Raw genomic sequence first — 20,669 nt, 5'->3', positions numbered from 1 at the left:
TTTAACAATAAATTGTTGAGGTCACCCCATCTCCTAGGGAGGGTGACATGTTCGATGTCGATATAACGTAGGGACGAAATCGAGTGGTTTGCTTCCAAAAGGTGGGCCGCAACTGGGTAAGTCGAGTTTTTGCACCTAATGGTGCTACGATACTCTGAAATTCGTACTTTTAATTTGCGCTTTGTTTTACCCACATAATGTTTACCACAAGGACAAGTTATAAGATAAATAACTTTCTTAGTGAAACGTGATAGCACCTTTGATTGGGATCTGTTTCCCTGTTTGGGGGTGTTTAAAGGATCTACACATATAAGTGCCATTACATTGAGCACAGCCATTACACTGGTAGTTTCCATCCAGTAACACTGGTTTGAGTGTGTCAAGAACTGCAACGCTGCTGGGTTTTTGAGTGGGTTGAGGGGGCTAGGGTCCGTTTGTTATATCTGGAGTACTTCTCCTGTCCTATCTGATGTCCTGTGTGAATTTAAGTATGCTCACTCTAATTCTCTCTTTCTCTCTTGGAGGACCTGAGCCCTAGGCCCATGCCTCAGGACGACCTGACATGATGACTCCTTGCTGTCCCCAGTCCACCTGGCCGTGCTGCTGCTCCAGTTTCAACTGTTCTGCCTGTGATTATTATTATTTGACCATGCTGGTCATTTATGAACATTTGAACATCTTGGCCATGTTCTGTTATAATCTCCACCCGGCACAGCCAGAAGAGGACTGGCCACCTCTCATAGCCTGGTTCCTCTCTAGGTTTCTTCCTAGGTTTTGACCTTTCTAGGGAGTTTTTCCTAGCCACTGTGCTTCTACACCTGCATTGCTTGCTGTTTGGGGTTTTAGGCTGGGTTTCTGTACAGCACTTTGAGATATCAGCTGATATACGAAGGGCTATATAAATAAATTTGATTTGATTTGATTTGATTTTTCACACTCAACAGTTTCCCGCGTGTATCAAGAATGGTCACCACCCAAAGGACATCCAGCCAACTTGACACAACTGTGGGAAACATTGGAGTCAACATGGGCCAGCATCCCTAAGGAATGCTTTTGACACCAAGAATCCCTGCCCCAACAAATTGAGGCTGTTCCAAAGGGCAAAAGGGGGTGCAACTCAATATTCGGAAGGTGTTCCTAATGTTTTCTACACTGGGCAGTTACCAGCTCACTTCCCACCAGATTTTTCCAGTCAGACCCAGGATTCAAACTGGCAACCCTCCGGTTGCTGGCTCACCAATCTAACCACTAGGATACTTGTCGTACCATGGAGCCTTTGTGTTGAATCATGTGTTTATTAAAAAACACCATTTATTTTTTAAAGGATTTGGCCAGACACTGTCAGAACTCTGAAAAACAGAGAAGATGGATTACCAGCGTAAAAAAGAGAGGGGAAAATATGGAAATAAGAGCCATTCAACCTCATAGGCGTATGAGTCATAATTTAATGAAGCTCATTAAGTCAAACTGCAAAATATTTCTCAGTTAAGCAACGAGGAGCCATGGGTGTCAAAACAACAGTTCCTTCTACATTTAAAATGATGTGACACTTGAGTCAAAACTTGAGTCAAAATAGGAGTTGGCAGGTAAATCTATTATCGGGCTGTTATTATGCATTTTTCGATGATGAGTGCCAAGGTCACAGTGCTTGTGCCTGTGTAGTTTGTGACTAATAACATTTTCTGAGAGTTAATCGGTAAATAAGAGGATGCCTTACAAGGCTTACTAAACTTTTTGAGCATCTCAAACACGTTAGAAGTTGTTAACACAACACGTTTAAAACGGATCTGGGTGATGATGTCAGTTTAACACACATGCAGTATCCCCACCACTGGGTTAGACCCTCAATCTCTTCATGGGAATGGAGGGTCTCATCCCAAAGTCGCCTTCTGAGACAGGAGCAGAGCCCCATAAACCACTTGGACTGTTAGTGTCAGCCACTGAAGGAGAGGAGAGCAGGCTGGGATAGGTGTGTGAGAGAGTGAGGTGTTGGCATCTACAGTCTGTTAGTTGCTATCAGAGTTTTCCCCCTATCTCCCTCCTCCTTTCTTTCTGTTATTCCCCTGGTTAGTTTCTCACTTTCCACCGTGCTCCGTCATTACACCTGCACAGCTGAAAATGTCACCCTCTTGAGCAATGGTCGCAGCAGTGACACCCGTGTCAGGGGCGCTCTGGTTCCCTCTCCAAGGCCTTAAATGAAGAGTTCACTGTGGAGACAGAGCCCTTTTAGCTCCACCCAATCACTTGTTTGGCGGCCAGACATTTTGGAGCAGGTGACCGGTGGGAACATCTGGGAGGTGTTTTTGGAAAATAGGATCACGGCAATCTGTCTCTCTTTTCCCTCTCTATTCCGCCATCCCCCTCTCCCTCCAGACCACCTCCCTGCTACTTGCCCTTAACATCTAAGTAAAACCTGCAAGGTGTTTTTGGAAAACTCAACTGAACAAAAATATCAACGCAACATGTAAAGTGTTGGTCCCATGTTTCATGAGCTGAAATAAAAGATCCCAGAAATATTCCATACGGATAAAAAGCTTATTTCTCTCTAATTATGTGCACAAATTTCTTTAAATCCCTGCTAGTGAGCATTTCTCCTTTGCCAAGATAATCCATCCACCTAACAGGTGTGGCATATCAAGTAGCTGATTATACAAGTGCACCTTGTGCTCTGGACAATAAAGGGACACTCTAAAATGTGCAGTTTTGTTACACAATGCTACATATGTCTCAAGTTTTGAGGGAGCGTGTAATTGGCATGCTGACTGCAAGAATGTCCACCAGAGCTGTTGCCAGAGAATTGAATGTTAATTTCTCTACCATAAGCTGCCTTCAAAGTTGTTTTAGAGAATTTGGCAGTATGTCCAACCAGTCTCACAACCACAGACCATGCCAGCCCAGGACCTCCACATCCAGCTTCTTCACCTGCGGGATTGTCGTTTTTTTTTTGCTGAGGAGTGTTTTTGTCTTTAATAAAGCCCTTTTTTGTGGATAAATTAATTCTGATTGGCTGGGTCTGGCTCCCCAGTGAGTGGGCCTGGCTGCCAAGTGGGCAGGCCTATGCCCTCCAAGGCCCACCCATAGCTGCACCCCTGCCTAGTAACGTGAAATCCATAGATTAGGGCCTGATTAATACATTTCAATTGACTGATTTCCTTGTGTGAACTGTAACTCAGTCAAATCTTTGAAATTGCGTTTAGATTGTTGTTCAGTATACATGGGATCATGGCATACTGGCTTTCTTCCCACCATCTCTCCCTCCCTCCACCATCTACAAGACCTGCCTCTGATAAATACTATCATGAATCTGTAAGTGGAGTTCATTCTCTACATGACATTGCCATTAAACAGGAGAACATCGCCTGGAGGATGTAAACCCTAACAGAGGGCTATAGATGCACTTAATAGCTGTTTGTCCCTCTCCTTCATCCCCTCTCCTTCTCTCTCTCTCTCTTTCTCTCTATTTCCGTGTCCAGCTCCCTCTCTTCCAGTCCTCCCTGTTTCCATTGACAACAGGAGGTGTGTGTTTGTGGCGGATAAAGGCAGGGCTTTGACTTGGTAGTGCATAACAAATACGTGAGATACAAACCTCTCTCCAGCTCTCTCTCTCGCTCGTCCTTTCTGATTGGAAAAATATTTTCTCTATGTGTTCCATGCCAAGGCCTTCTGTCTGAGTGAGGAAGGAGACGTGAAACAGAGAGAGAGAGAAAAAGAGACATGGAGATTAGAGATGATGACAGAGAGAAATCTCACCTAGCAAGAGGTTACCACAGAAAACAATAACATTAGATTCTTTGATGCAGCTATTTCTCCCTTCCTCACTCATAGTGATAGCTAATGTCACTGGGAAACATTGTGTTTCTATTCTGACGACTCAAATTCCATGGCCACTCGTGAATGGCTACATCCGTCCTTATAGCGTTAGATGTTAGACATCAACATAGAGATGTTACAGGTGTCCACGAAGGGTTAAAGGAGACCAACTTGATAGTTAAATAGAGTTTGTCTTTCATCTCTGAGCAGGTAGGAACACTTTGAAGTGGAGCAGCCGTCTGGAAATGCTGTCCCTGGTGCAGAGGATGATCAATGGCATATCCATCCTCCGTCCACTCATCTGTCTATCGGTGTGTCCATCTATCCATCATGCGTTCACCTCTCCATCGACCCATCCTATCTCCCATTCAACTGTCTCATCTGGATTTCCTGTGTTTGGGTTAATCATGTCACATGATCTGGATTTCCTGTGTTTGGGTTAATCATGTCACATGATCTGGATTTCCTGTGTTTGGGTTAATCATGTCACATTATCTGGATTTCCTGTGTTTGGGTTAATCATGTCACATGACCCAGATTTCATGTTTTGGTTAATCATGTCACATGACCTGGATGTCCTGTGTTTGGGTTAATCATGTCACATGATCTGGATTTCCTTTGTTTGGGTTAATCATGTCACATGACCAGGATTTTAAACTTTATTTTAAGGAATTAGACCAAAAATGAAAGCAATTGTCTGAGGATGATGCTGGACCAATTGTCTGAGGATGATGCTGGACCAATTGTCTGAGGATGATGCTGGACCAATTGTCTGAGGATGATGCTGGACCAATTGTCTGAGGATGATGCTGGACCAATTGTCTGAGGATGATGCTGGACCAATTGTCTGAGGATGATGCTGGACCATCTGAAATAAACATAATGAAACAGCTCAATAATAATGTGATGTAACACTATAACAATATACCTCAAGCTACACTGTAAACCCCATGCAAACTGATATAGAGTGGATAAACTACAGCCTCCTGAAATACATTGTGACATTTGCCTATCCAGAATAGCCCATCCTATAATGTTGATTGGATATCTTTATTTTTAACAGTTACACTGTGGATGTGTTAACAACGCCCTGCTTATGGGCAACAGATAGATCAAATAGAAGGTGAAAAGTTATGCAACATATGGAAGTCATTCTGCAAGATCCAACAATAAGTTATTTTTGCAAAGCAATACAACTCCACGAACATGGTCACAATGACCTCGACAGCAATTACAACAATCTGTAATTATTCTCAAAGTAAAATTGCACGCAAATATTCGTGTTTCAAATAAGTCAGTATGACTCTTTAGAGATGCTATTTCAGTTGTTCCCACTCAGCATTTTATTTCGTTTTATATGTGGTGCTTTACTGCCCCCTGTTGTTCATCAAGGGGATGTCATTGCACATGCTCCTCGAAAGCCGTGGGAATCAAACTTGACTTTGTATTCGAATCTCATCTAAGGTCCTGGGAGGTGCTATCGGAAGACTGCATAAATGGTCAACTAGTTGGGATCCTGCTTGTTTTTTTATATATATTTCCTGGGCAGACAACCTGATACAGGGCCTACTCATAGAAGAGATGCCCTACAATGCCTTCAAATTAATCCATAACTATTTTTTTTTAAATGTAACCAGGCATGTCAGTTAAGAACAAATTAATATTTACAATGACGGCCTACCCTGGCTAAACCCTAACGATGATGGGCCAATTGTGCGTCGCTTTATGGGACTCCCAAACACGGCCGGTTGTAATACAGCCTAGTATCGAAACAGGGTCTGTAGTGACGCCTTTAGCACTGTACGATTCATATGGTAAGGCTATTATCTAATAAATCCTATAAGCATATGGTTATTGCGACGAGACATAGACCGACAGAGACCACGTTTACATGCACACCAATCTCCCGTTATTATTCGGGATACTCAAGTGTTCTGTTTTTTAGTTGACACATGTAAACATCATATGCAGTTTACAATAACCCGAGAAAGCTTGTATCTCGGTTATGATAAACCCAGATAACATGTCTGGAACATGCTGATCATAGATAGGATACTGTGGCATGTAAACATCTTATCCCATTTGCTGTTGTTTTTCACGGTCTGCGCAGGCTGAGTTGCGCTGTGTGATGATGTTTTCATCTGATTGTCAAAAAAGTAGACCTGCGCACTTCCTTCCACCATAATTCCATAAACATTTATTTTGCTGATAGACCGTACTGGACTGTATAGCCTACTGGCTACTTTCACCCCAAATTTAGACACTTTCTTCTTATAACTTCCGACATTTGGTAGGCCATATTATAGTTTCAGACATTTGGTAGGCCATATTATAGTTTCAGACATTTGGTAGGTCATATTATAATTTCAGACATTTGGTAGGTCATATTATAGTTTCAGACATTTGGTAGGTCATATTATAGTTTCCGACATTTGGTAGGCCATATTATAGTTTCAGACATTTGGTAGGTCATATTATAATTTCCGACATTTGGTAGGCCATATTATAGTTTCAGACATTTGGTAGGTCATATTATAGTTTCCGACATTTGGTAGGCCATATTATAGTTTCAGACATTTGGTAGGTCATATTATAATTTCCGACATTTGGTAGGTCATATTATAATTTCCGACATTTGGTAGGTCATATTATAATTTCAGACATTTGGTAGGCCATATTATAATTTCAGACATTTGGTAGGCCATATTATAATTTCAGACATTTGGTAGGCCGTATTATAATTTCAGACATTTGGTAGGTCATATTATAGTTTCAGACATTTGGTAGGCCATATTATAATTTCAGACATTTGGTAGGCCATATTATAATTTCAGACATTTGGTAGGCCATATTATAATTTCAGACATTTGGTAGGCCGTATTATAATTTCAGACATTTGGTAGGCCATATTATAGTTTCAGACATTTGGTAGGCCATATTATAGTTTCCGACATTTGGTAGGCCATATTATAGTTTCCGACATTTGGTAGGCCATATTATAATTTCAGACATTTGGTAGGTCATATTATAATTTCAGACATTTGGTAGGTCATTTAATAATTTACGACATTTGGTAGGTCATATTATAAATTACGACATTTGGTAGGTCATATTATAATTTCCGACATTTGGTAGGTCATATTATAGTTTCAGACATTTGGTAGGTCATATTATAGTTTCAGACATTTGGTAGGTCATATTATAATTTACGACATTTGGTAGGCCATATTATAATTTCAGACATTTGGTAGGCCATATTATAGTTTCCGACATTTGGTAGGTCATATTATAATTTCAGACATTTGGTAGGTCATATTATAATTTCAGACATTTGGTAGGCCATATTATAATTTCAGACATTTGGTAGGCCATATTATAATTTACGACATTTGGTAGGCCATATTATAGTTTCCGACATTTGGTAGGTCATATTATAATTTACGACATTTGGTAGGTCATATTATAATTTCCGACATTTGGTAGGTCATATTATAGTTTCAGAAATTTGGTAGGTCATATTATAGTTTCAGACATTTGGTAGGTCATATTATAATTTACGACATTTGGTAGGCCATATTATAATTTCAGACATTTGGTAGGCCATATTATAGTTTCCGACATTTGGTAGGTCATATTATAATTTACGACATTTGGTAGGTCATATTATAATTTCAGACATTTGGTAGGCCATATTATAATTTCAGACATTTGGTAGGCCATATTATAATTTACGACATTTGGTAGGCCATATTATAGTTTCCGACATTTGGTAGGTCATATTATAATTTACGACATTTGGTAGGTCATATTATAATTTACGACATTTGGTAGGCCATATTATAATTTCCGACATTTGGTAGGCCATATTATAATTTCAGACATTTGGTAGGCCATATTATAGTTTCCGACATTTGGTAGGTCATATTATAATTTCAGACATTTGGTAGGTCATTTAATAATTTACGACATTTGGTAGGTCATATTATAATTTACGACATTTGGTAGGTCATATTATAATTTCCGACATTTGGTAGGTCATATTATAGTTTCAGACATTTGGTAGGTCATATTATAATTTCAGACATTTGGTAGGTCATTTAATAATTTACGACATTTGGTAGGTCATATTATAATTTACGACATTTGGTAGGTCATATTATAATTTACGACATTTGGTAGGTCATATTATAATTTCAGACATTTGGTAGGCCATATTATAATTTCAGACATTTGGTAGGCCATATTATAATTTCAGACATTTGGTAGGCCGTATTATAATTTCAGACATTTGGTAGGTCATATTATAGTTTCAGACATTTGGTAGGCCATATTATAATTTCAGACATTTGGTAGGCCATATTATAATTTCAGACATTTGGTAGGCCGTATTATAATTTCAGACATTTGGTAGGCCATATTATAGTTTCAGACATTTGGTAGGCCATATTATAGTTTCCGACATTTGGTAGGCCATATTATAGTTTCCGACATTTGGTAGGCCATATTATAATTTCAGACATTTGGTAGGTCATATTATAATTTCAGACATTTGGTAGGTCATTTAATAATTTACGACATTTGGTAGGTCATATTATAAATTACGACATTTGGTAGGTCATATTATAATTTCCGACATTTGGTAGGTCATATTATAGTTTCAGACATTTGGTAGGTCATATTATAGTTTCAGACATTTGGTAGGTCATATTATAATTTACAACATTTGGTAGGCCATATTATAATTTCAGACATTTGGTAGGCCATATTATAGTTTCCGACATTTGGTAGGTCATATTATAATTTCAGACATTTGGTAGGTCATATTATAATTTCAGACATTTGGTAGGCCATATTATAATTTCAGACATTTGGTAGGCCATATTATAATTTACGACATTTGGTAGGCCATATTATAGTTTCCGACATTTGGTAGGTCATATTATAATTTACGACGTTTGGTAGGTCATATTATAATTTACGACATTTGGTAGGCCATATTATAATTTCCGACATTTGGTAGGCCATATTATAATTTCAGACATTTGGTAGGCCATATTATAGTTTCCGACATTTGGTAGGTCATATTATAATTTCAGACATTTGGTAGGTCATTTAATAATTTACGACATTTGGTAGGTCATATTATAATTTACGACATTTGGTAGGTCATATTATAATTTCAGACATTTGGTAGGCCATATTATAATTTCAGACATTTGGTAGGCCATATTATAGTTTCCGACATTTGGTAGGTCATATTACAATTTCAGACATTTGGTAGGCCATATTATAGTTTCCGACATTTGGTAGGTCATATTATAATTTCAGACATTTGGTAGGCCATATTATAATTTCAGACATTTGGTAGGCCATATTATATTTTCAGACATTTGGTAGGTCATATTATAATTTCAGACATTTGGTAGGTCATATTATAATTTACGACATTTGGTAGGCCATATTATAGTTTCCGACATTTGGTAGACCATATTATAGTTTCCGACATTTGGTAGGTCATATTATAATTTACGACATTTGGTAGGCCATATTATAGTTTCCGACATTTGGTTGGTCATATTATAGTTTCAGACATTTGGTAGGTCATATTATAATTTACGACATTTGGTAGGCCATATTATAATTTCAGACATTTGGTAGGTCATATTATAATTTCAGACATTTGGTAGGCCATATTATAATTTCAGACATTTGGTAGGCCATATTATAATTTCCGACATTTGGTAGGTCATATTATAATTTACGACATTTGGTAGGCCATATTATAATTTCAGACATTTGGTAGGTCATATTATAATTTCAGACATTTGGTAGGCCATATTATAATTTCAGACATTTGGTAGGTCATATTATAATTCACGACATTTGGTAGGTCATCAAAGATGCATGTAAACAGCTTATCCCAAATAAGACCTTAAGTGGGATATGAGCTACTATCCGGAATAGTGTGTGCATGAAAACATGTTAATGTGGTTAGTGATAGAAACTGAGAGACAGAGATAGACAGAGATTTTAGAGGCTATAACTCCTGTGGACATTCAACCCCCACTGGGCGAGCCTCAAACAGACAGTGAGACAGACAGATGGATAGAGCCAGACGGCCAGCCAGCCACACATAGACAGACAGACAAGCAGCCAGCCAGCCAGCCAGCCAGCCAGCCAGCCAGACAGATAGATAGACATGCAGCCAGACACACAGACAGAGACAGACAGAGACATAGGCTAGCCTAGGACCCATTAACCCCAAAGCCTCTCCTTCCTCTCCTTTCTCCGTCCTCCCCCTCCTCACCTCGCCCCTGCTCAGCTACTGGCCCACACAATTACCTACAATTATCCTCACTTCCAGCTAAGCAATTACAGCTCTTATTGATCCCAGCACCCCCAGGCTGCAGGGCTTATCTACACCTCCCCACCACAGCCCAGCGGAAGGGGATGGGTACAGGGACAGAATGGTTAGTGACGAGGACATGGCTCATTCTTAAGTGTCATACCTTCACTTCAGGTGTGACGTTGAGCTATGACAGACAGACGCTGTGTGCCCGTGTCTGTGTTGGTTGATCTCAGTCGAAAAGGTGTAATGGATGTTTAGTGTCATATTGTACAGATACACATTTGACAGTATATTCTATCTCTTACACTACTTAGGTTTCAACTGAATATGCCATTTATTTCCAGTCCTGAATAACCTACTGTACATGTGTCCCTATAGGTCTACTACTGTGATGTGAGATGGGGAGGGGGGGCGAAGAGGCGCGAAGGTCACAGTTTGGGGGCTGTGAAACGTTGAGACAAACTATGAGGCCTGCATCGGCTTTTGAATATGATACTTGCTGACATTTAGTGGGACACAAACATACGTTGTTGTCATCACATACTAATGTAAAACATCCATAATCTGGAAAGGATGCCAAGGCACCTGTGGAGAGACAGGTTCAATGGTCCTTTACTGCCATCTCCTGTTATTGTGAAGTGGAGACGCTGGACTCATGAAGTGATTAGTGATGCAACACTGCCCTTTTGTGGGCAAGGTAAAGAATAGCAACGCTCAGTTGTGAGGCTGCTTTGGGACTGTGAAAAAGTTGATCTCTTCAGTGGGTTCAAAATCATGGCAGTTATTGGTTTTAGCATGTTGAGACTACATTTGTCAAACTAAATTTGTAAAGAAGTAAAAGAGTAAAGATATTATTTTAAGTTGAGCCAACGTTAACCTAGTTTCTAGGCATTTTTAGGCAATTACCATTAGCCTTCCTTAGGGAATAACTCGTGTAAAATAAAGAATAGGAGAAGGAGCAGGTTATCTACCATATTAATTGTAGTAGCAGCAGTAGGTTATCTACCATATTAACTGTAATAGCAGCAGTAGGTTATCTACCATATTAACTGTAGTAGCAGCAGTAGGTTATCTACCATATTAACTGTAGTAGCAGCAGTAGGTTATCTACCATATTAACTGTAATAGCAGCAGTAGGTTATCTACCATATTAACTGTAATAGCAGCAGTAGGTTATCTACCATATTAATTGTAGTAGCAGCAGTAGGTTATCTACCATATTAACTGTAATAGCAGCAGTAGGTTATCTACCATATTAACTGTAATAGCAGCAGTAGGTTATCTACCATATTAATTGTAGTAGCAGCAGTAGGTTATCTACCATATTAACTGTAATAGCAGCAGTAGGTTATCTACCATATTAATTGTAGTAGCAGCAGTAGGTTATCTACCATATTAACTGTAATAGCAGCAGTAGGTTATCTACCATATTAATTGTAGTAGCAGCAGTAGGTTATCTACCATATTAACTGTAGTAGCAGCAGTAGGTTATCTACCATATTAATTGTAGTAGCAGCAGTAGGTTATCTACCATATTAACTGTAATAGCAGCAGTAGGTTATCTACCATATTAACTGTAGTAGCAGCAGTAGGTTATCTACCATATTAACTGTAGTAGCAGCAGTAGGTTATCTACCATATTAACTGTAGTATCAGCAGTAGGTTATCTACCATATTAACTGTAGTAGCAGCAGTAGGTTATCTACCATATTAACTGTAGTAGCAGCAGTAGGTTATCTACCATATTAACTGTAGTAGCAGCAGTAGGTTATCTACCATATTAACTGTAGTAGCAGCAGTAGGTTATCTACCATATTAACTGTAGCAGCAGCAGTAGGTTATCTACCATATTAACTGTAGTAGCAGCAGTAGGTTATCTACCATATTAACTGTAGTAGCAGCAGTAGGTTATCTACCATATTAACTGTAGTAGCAGCAGTAGGTTATCTACCATATTAACTGTAGTAGCAGCAGTAGGTTATCTACCATATTAACTGTAATAGCAGCAGTAGGTTATCTACCATATTAACTGTAGTAGCAGCAGTAGGTTATCTACCATATTAACTGTAGCAGCAGCAGTAGGTTATCTACCATATTAACTGTAGTAGCAGCAGTAGGTTATCTACCATATTAACTGTAGCAGCAGCAGTAGGTTATCTACCATATTAACTGTAATAGCAGCAGTAGGTTATCTACCATATTAACTGTAGTAGCAGTAGGTTATCTACCATATTAACTGTAGTAGCAGCAGTAGGTTATCTACCATATTAACTGTAGTAGCAGCAGTAGGTTATCTACCATATTAACTGTAGTAGCAGCAGTAGGTTATCTACCATATTAACTGTAGTAGCAGCAGTAGGTTATCTACCATATTAACTGTAGTAGCAGCAGTAGGTTATCTACCATATTAACTGTAATAGCAGCAGTAGGTTATCTACCATATTAACTGTAGTAGCAGCAGTAGGTTATCTACCATATTAATTGTAGCAGCAGTAGTAGGTTATCTACCATATTAACTGTAATAGCAGCAGCAGTAGATTATCTACCATTTAACTGTAGTAGCAGCAGTAGGTCATCTACCATATTAACTGTAGCAGCAGTAGGTTATCTACCATATTAACTGTAGTAGCAGCAGGGTAGGTAATGTACCATATTAACTGTAGTAGCAGCAGGGTAGGTAATGTACCATATTAACTGTAGTAGCAGCAGGGTAGGTAATGTACCATATTAATTGCAGAAGCAGCAGTAGGTAATGTACCATATTAACTGTAGTAGCAGCAGGGTAGGTAATGTACCATTTTAACTGTAGTAGCAGCAGGGTAAGTAATGTACCATATTAATTGCAGAAGCAGCAGTAGGTTGTGTACCATATTAACTGTAGTAGCAGCAGTAGTGGGTTTTGTACCATATTAACTGTAGTAGCAGCAGTAGTGGGTTTTGTACCATATTAACTGTAGTAGTAGCAGGGTAGATAATGTACCATATTAATTGCAGAAGCAGCAGTAGATTGTGTACCATATTAACTGTAATAGCAGAGGTAGGTTTTGTACCATATTAACTGTAGTAGCAGCAGTAGTGGGTTTTGTACCATATTAACTGTAGTAGCAGCAGGAGGCCTTTTGACATGTGCTTGGCTTTACCCTAGTTGTATTTAATTTCCCCTTGATAAACAGGGCTAGTGTTACATTTCCCCTTTGAATCAGGATGTTTTATATTTAGTATAACCTCATTAACAATTTTGTTGTCAAAAGCGTCATTGTATTGAATTAGACTACAATACAACAGGTAGACCTTACCATGAAATTCTTACTTACAAGCCCTTAACCAACAATGCAGTTAAAGAAATAGAGTTAAGAAAATATTTACTAAATTTTTAAAAAGTAAAAAAATAAATGTAAAAAAGTAACACAATAAAATAACAATACCGAGGCTATATACAGAGAGTATCGGTACCGAGTCAATGTGCGGGGGTACAGGTTATTCGAGGTAATTTGTACATGTAGGTAGGAGTAAAGTGACTATACATAGAGAATAAACAATGATTGTTCACAAATCAATGTTGTCAACCAGATAAAACAATGTAATTTGATTCAAATAACCCAATTTAGGAAAAAGTAAAATGTTTAAAGAAGAATAACGACTCTGGCAAACCTGTTTCAGATTGAAATGGCGTCATCCCATTTAGACCTCCCAAATATTACATTAATCAAGGCCAGGGATCTTCAGCCTTTTCTTACCCAGGGACCCCCTTCCAGGCAAACCGGTAACTAAACATATTGGAATATCCGCAAACCCAGAGTCGTTATAATACCTTAGCAAAAATGTTTTCCACGTCTTGTCTTATCATCAGGTGAATGATAATCGCAAGAAGTAATCAACATTTTAAAATGAATAGATTTTGTAGATAGTTTTTCCATTACCTCCCCACACTATAATTGGAAGAAGAACTGTAAACTATAACAAAGACTATTAGCCAGAAAGGTAACTATAAACACATTGTCGATACGAGCAGCTGTTTAAAGTTGACATCATTAGAAATAAGATATTATCCTATTTTGTACAGTAGGTATGTCATTCAAATTGCGTGTATTGTTTTTGCTAGCGATGTTTATAAAAACAACTACTTATTTCAGGGGGGGGGGTTGCGATATATTTTTTTGAGGACAAAATAAACATAGCTATATGGATTATATTGAATGAATACTGAACACTATTTGCTATATGTTTAACTTTTTATCAAATAAGAAAAGTCTACTTTTGCCGGTGATCTTTAACTGGAAAGGGGCGTGGTTAGCCCGGTGTTCTGGTAGATCAGCGGGACCGCCGAGCTTCAGCTTCGGTGTGTTTTCGGGCTGGCTGTTCTTTGTCCTCCATTAGAGCTCGGATTCCCAGGCCCATCGTACGGCGCAGGCCCGAAGTAGCGCAGCCGCTCTGAGGTTAGTGCCCTACCGCGCAATCTCCAGCTATTTCAGCCCCGGCGCAGCCGCACCAACAAACCCGGCAGCATAGGGGCGAAAATATGCACATTGTTTTAGATACCGATGAGAAAACGAAAAAAAACGAATATTTGACATTTTTGACGACAGTACACTTTGCGCACACCGAGAATAAGTCGAGATAATGCAGCAATAGCTTTGGTGTTGATGTAGGCCGCTAGGCCTGTTATGTATTGTTACAGTTGTAGCTCGAGATGGCGGGTTCGGTGCTACAGTAGTCGCGTTATTTTAGCTTAACAAGTGCACAGCACATGTAATCGCATGCGATGCTTGGTTAGCATGCAATATTTTGGATTCTGATTCCAATAATTGTTCTAGTTTTTACACAATTGTCCAGTATGTTGCTAAATACAGCTGCTTGGCCAGCTAATTCTCTAGCGAAATGTGTCTTGGACATTTGCTAGCCAACTGCGTTTTTATGGTTGACTTGCTAGCTAACGTTAATGATAGTTTATTTAGGTTCTTGTCATATCTAGAAGCACCATCGGAGCTAACTAACAGTAACCTAGCTAAGTATATGGCTAGTAAAATAACCATAACATTTGATCAGAAACGCTGTTAAACAGTGTTAGCGAAACACATTCGCTAACTTAGCCACTAATCAGCTAGCTTGTTGTGGTCTATCCACCGCCATTGAATGGCAGGTTGGGTAGCGTTAGCTAGCTAGTAGCTATGGTCTGTTATCAATATAGCTCGCATTCGTCTCATCTTTCGCGAGTATTTAATAGCAGAGACCGAGAATGCTTATCAGTGCAACCTAATTTTGAGTTACTGTTAGCTAGACAAGCTCAATTGATAATTTGTCAAGACTAACTGGTTGGCTAGCCAGCCCATTCCTGCCCCTGTCTGTCTTACTGTCTAGGTGTATCCTCTCTCCCCTCAAGTAATTCATAGTAGGGCTATATAACAGTTTATAAAGATGCATCATGCAAGCCATTCAAACTTTACATTTCCTGTCTCCTCCCACCCCCAAATCTATCATTAATTGGTCACCCAGTGCAATACTCGATTAGCCTTTTGAGTTGTAAAGTAATACATGCCTTTTGAATGAACATATTTGGAATATAGTCAACCTCAGCCATTTATTGAACATAACTACAGACGCACTGCATCAATGTATCTACACTGACAATATTACTACTAATATTACTATTATCATTAGTTATGTCATGTATCACAAATTTAGTTAGTACACATTTTCATATATAGCCCCTTGACATAACAAGCTTTATTTCATTGAGCCCTGTTAACATACTTCTGGGATAGTATCACTGTAGAAGTGGGTGTAGGCCTATACACACCCCTGAATGACACGTGTGTCTCTGGGTTACTTGCATCAATATCCCATGTGCTAACTATTGCCGTAAAGCACATAAACCCCAACTCTGCTCCAGGAGGCAGGAGCGCTTCTCTATGGCTGTCCCAGCATGTTGTGTGTGTGGTGTCAGGTTGTTACATACTGAGACACCAACAAAAATGAATGGAATAAGTTATTTTCTACTCTCTTCAGTTAGTGTTTGAGGCTAGCACCACGCCATGGAGGACCACAACGTTCACCAGACTGAACACATGACCACCATCGAGGAGCACGCCGTGCAGCAGGTACATGTGGCCACGTACACCGATCACAGCATGCTGAGCGCCGACGAGGACTCTCCCTCATCCCCTGACGACGACGCCTATGATGACTCAGACATCCTTCACTCGGCCGGCAATGACGAGATGACCGCGCACCTGGCAGCTGCAGGTGAGCCCTGGCCAATGAGAGGAGGGGTCTTTGGCATGATGGAGGACAGTATAGTAGCAGAGTGAAATGAGCGCTTTGTTCTCTGTCTTGAAGAGGTTACTGTATTCAGGATCTGTTCTGCCAAAGCTAGGTCATGGGGCCCTTGTATCAGGGTCACGCCTTATGAAAATGACAGAATGCTGTGGTAAACAGAAAGACATGGTTGCCTGTCATGTAGAGTAGGCAATCATAACCAGCTCTATACATAACATGTATATCTACACCAGGGGTACTCAACTCTGACCCGGTGCCTGCTGGTTTTCTCTTCTACCTGATCATTAATTGAGGACACACCTGGTATCCCAGGTCTAAATCGGTTGTAATGTACATAACTGACCAGCAGATGGTGCTGTCAGACCACTAATGCTAACTGCTCCATGTCAACTGTCTTATTTCTATTCACAGGCCCAGTAGGCATGGCTGCAGCTGCTGCTGTAGCAACAGGCAAGAAACGCAAGAGGCCCCACATCTTCGAGTCCAACCCGTCCATCCGCAAGAGACAACAGACACGCCTTCTGAGGTGAGTGGCCCAGAGCGGCAGGGTAGCCTAGTGGTTAGAGTGTTGGACTAGTAACCTGAAGGTTGCAAGTTCAAATCCCCGAGCTGACAAGGTCAAAATCTGTCGTTCTGCCCCTGAACAGGCAGTTCAGGGGCAGAACGTTCCCCAACAGTTCCTAGGCCGTCATTGAAAATAAGAATTTGTTCTTAACTGACTTGCCTAGTTAAATAAAGGTAAAATAAAAACTGTCTATGACCCCAAAATCTTCCAGAACTCACCTAGGGCACTGTTTTCCTGCCTCTCTTTCTCTTGTCATTCTGAACAGTATCCTACTAGTATCCCACTTTATTTAGTTTTATTTGTCATTATTTAGTTTTTTCTGAAAGGGGGTACTTTATTTTAATCGAAGTATGGAATGACAGTCATTTATCACGGCTATTTGTGTTTTATAGTCCCTGTGACTAGAAAGAGCACGTTTGAGTTATTTTCCTGGTGTTTTTGTGTCTGTAGGAAACTGCGAGCCACCCTGGATGAGTACACCACCAGAGTTGGCCAACAGGCCATAGTTCTGTGCATCTCTCCCTCCAAACCCAACGCTTTGTTCAAGGTGTTTGGTGCTGCGCCGTTGGAGAATGTGGTGAGTGGAAACATGTCTACCACACGTCTGTCACACAGACACATGTCTACCACACGTCTGTCACACAGACACATGTCTACCACACGTCTGTCACACAGACACATGTCTACCACACGTCTGTCACACAGACACATGTCTACCACACGTCTGTCACACAGACACATGTCTACCACACGTCTGTCACACAGACACATGTCTACCACACGTCTGTCACACAGACACATGTCTACCACACGTCTGTCACACAGACACATGTCTACCACACGTCTGTCACACAGACACATGTCTACCACACGTCTGTCACACAGACACATGTCTACCACACGTCTGTCACACAGACACATGTCTACCACACGTCTGTCACACAGACACATGTCTACCACACGTCTGTCACACGGACACATGTCTACCACACGTCTGTCACACGGACACATGTCTACCACACGTCTGTCACACGTCTCCCACACAGACACATGTCTACCACACGTCTGTCACACAGACACATGTCTACCACACGTCTGTCACACAGACACATGTCTACCACACGTCTGTCACACGTCTGTCACACAGACACATGTCTACCACACGTCTGTCACACAGACACATGTCTACCACACGTCTGTCACACAGACACATGTCTACCACACGTCTGTCACACAGACACATGTCTACCACACGTCTCCCACACAGACACGTGTCTGTCACACGTCTCTCACACGGACACATGTCTACCACACGTCTGTCACACGTCTCCCACACAGACACATGTCTACCACACGTCTGTCACACAGACACATGTCTACCACACGTCTGTCACACAGACACATGTCTACCACACGTCTGTCACACGGACACATGTCTACCACACGTCTGTCACACGGACACATGTCTACCACACGTCTGTCACACAGACACATGTCTACCACACGTCTGTCACACGTCTGTCACACAGACACATGTCTACCACACGTCTGTCACACAGACACATGTCTACCACACGTCTGTCACACAGACACATGTCTGTCACACGTCTCCCACACAGACACATGTCTGTCACACGTCTCCCACACAGACACATGTCTGTCACACGTCTCCCACACAGACACGTGTCTGTCACACGTCTCCCACACAGACGCGTGTCTGCCACACGTCTCCCACACAGACGCGTGTCTGCCACACGTCTCCCACACAGACGCGTGTCTGCCACACGTCTCCCACACAGACGCGTGTCTGCCACACGTCTCCCACACAGACGCGTGTCTGCCACACGTCTCCCACACAGACGCGTGTCTGCCACACGTCTCCCACACAGACGCGTGTCTGCCACACGTCTCCCACACAGACGCGTGTCTGCCACACGTCTCCCACACAGACGCGTGTCTGCCACACGTCTCCCACACAGACGCGTGTCTGCCACACGTCTCCCACACAGACGCGTGTCTGCCACACGTCTCCCACACAGACGGAGGATGTGTTGCCGCCTCATAATGTTTGGCTGAATCTGTAACACAGAAGAAAAGAAGTTAGTGTTTCATATAAGGAGTTTGTGTTCACTGTTCCTGCCTTACATTGGGGTTAAGTCAATGGTCCAGTTCAACTTTTCTCAGTGCATCCGCTCTTCTGTCCTTCATTGGTTGAAGTAAACGCTGATCTGTGATTGGTGAAAGCAGTAGACTGAAACATCGTCTTCACTCGACGAGGGCTTTTCCTTTCCTTACCTCAAGGAAAAGAAGGAAATATCAGTGTCGACAGATATTTACCCCCAAACATTTTTTCTTCCTAGTGGTTAAGGTTAGTATTTAAGGGGTTTGTCTTCTGATCTGAGATTTGTGCCTAATCACACTCTTTACGGCAATATTTTTCATCAATTGGATGACGCTTTGCAGAAGGAAATTTGCAACACAAACAAACATGGAGGAGAATGAACGTGGCCCAGAGCACGGAGACAAGGAGCTCGTACCTAAAAGAGGGGCTACTTCTGTCACATGGATGTGGTTTGGGTATGACAAGTCTGACACGGACCAGAAAACCGTCATAGAGACGTGTCGCAGGTCAGAGTTCTGACAACAGGCTCAAACACCACTAACCTCTTTTACCACCTACGCAAGAATCATGTGAAACAGGCCAGTCCCAACAACAGGCTCAAACACCACTAACCTCTATTACCACCTACGCAAGAATCATGTGAAACAGGCCAGTCCCAACAACAGGCTCAAACACCACTAACCTCTTTTACCACCTACGCAAGAATCATGTGAAACAGGCCAGTCCCAACAACAGGCTCAAACACCACTAACCTCTTTTACCACCTACGCAAGAATCATGTGAAACAGGCCAGTCCCAACAACAGGCTCAAACACCACTAACCTCTTTTACCACCTACGCAAGAATCATGTGAAACAGGCCAGTCCCAACAACAGGCTCAAACACCACTAACCTCTATTACCACCTACGCAAGAATCATGTGAAACAGGCCAGTCCCAACAACAGGCTCAAACACCACTAACCTCTTTTACCACCTACGCAAGAATCATGTGAAACAGGCCAGTCCCAACAACAGGCTCAAACACCACTAACCTCTATTACCACCTACGCAAGAATCATGTGAAACAGGCCAGTCCCAACAACAGGCTCAAACATCAGTAACCTCTTTTACCACCTACGCAAGAATCATGTGAAACAGGCCAGTCCCAACAACAGGCTCAAACATCACTAACCTCTCTTACCACCTACGCAAGAATCATGTGAAACAGGCCAGTCCCAACAACAGGCTCAAACATCAGTAACCTCTTTTACCACCTACGCAAGAATCATGTGAAACAGGCCAGTCCCAACAACAGGCTCAAACATCAGTAACCTCTATTACCACCTACGCAAGAATCATGTGAAACAGGCCAGTCCCAACAACAGGCTCAAACATCACTAACCTCTCTTACCACCTACACAAGAATCATGTGAAACAGGCCAGTCCTGACAACAGGCTCAAACACCCCTAACCTCTATTACCACCTACGCAAGAATCATGTGAAACAGGCCAGTCCCAACAACAGGCTCAAACACCACTAACCTCTCTTACCAACTACGCAAGAATC

At 41.2% G+C, this 20,669-nt stretch overlaps 1 protein-coding gene and 1 long non-coding RNA gene across 19 annotated transcripts in view; one reads left to right on the top strand and one right to left on the bottom strand.

Moving 5' to 3' along the window:
* Positions 1-1,428: 1,428 nt before the first annotated feature.
* On the bottom strand, positions 1,429-14,555 carry LOC149972962 (uncharacterized). The gene is made up of 2 exons (XR_016490124.1): positions 14,415-14,555; positions 1,429-4,678 (listed from the first exon to the last, which is right to left on the bottom strand). It is a non-coding gene; the product is annotated as an uncharacterized LOC149972962 (long non-coding RNA).
* The window catches only part of LOC149972961 (nuclear respiratory factor 1), a 32,998-nt gene continuing 26,769 nt past the window's right edge, over positions 14,441-20,669 (top strand). For 15 of the 18 annotated variants that reach the window (XR_016490122.1, XR_016490120.1, XR_016490121.1 and 12 more), the window contains exons 1-4: positions 14,458-14,595; positions 16,166-16,402; positions 16,847-16,961; positions 17,451-17,577. Coding sequence is in view for 14 of the 18 variants with exons in the window: in XM_090213614.1 (XP_090069740.1) it covers positions 16,192-16,402; positions 16,847-16,961; positions 17,451-17,577 (453 nt within the window). In the remaining 4 variants the exon portion in view is untranslated. Of the gene's footprint in view, positions 14,596-14,640; positions 14,929-16,165; positions 16,403-16,846; positions 16,962-17,450; positions 17,578-20,669 lie in introns of those variants that run through there. The other 3 variants (XR_016490123.1, XM_090213613.1, XM_090213601.1) reach the window with 3 other exon arrangements.

This window comes from Oncorhynchus mykiss, chromosome 21 (genome assembly GCF_057628025.1).
Source record: "Oncorhynchus mykiss isolate SJ-2025 chromosome 21, ASM5762802v1, whole genome shotgun sequence".
Taxonomy (NCBI): Eukaryota; Metazoa; Chordata; class Actinopteri; order Salmoniformes; family Salmonidae; genus Oncorhynchus; species Oncorhynchus mykiss.
The sequence above is the reverse complement of the archived record's forward strand: the minus strand, read 5'-3'. Positions and strand labels throughout refer to the sequence as shown.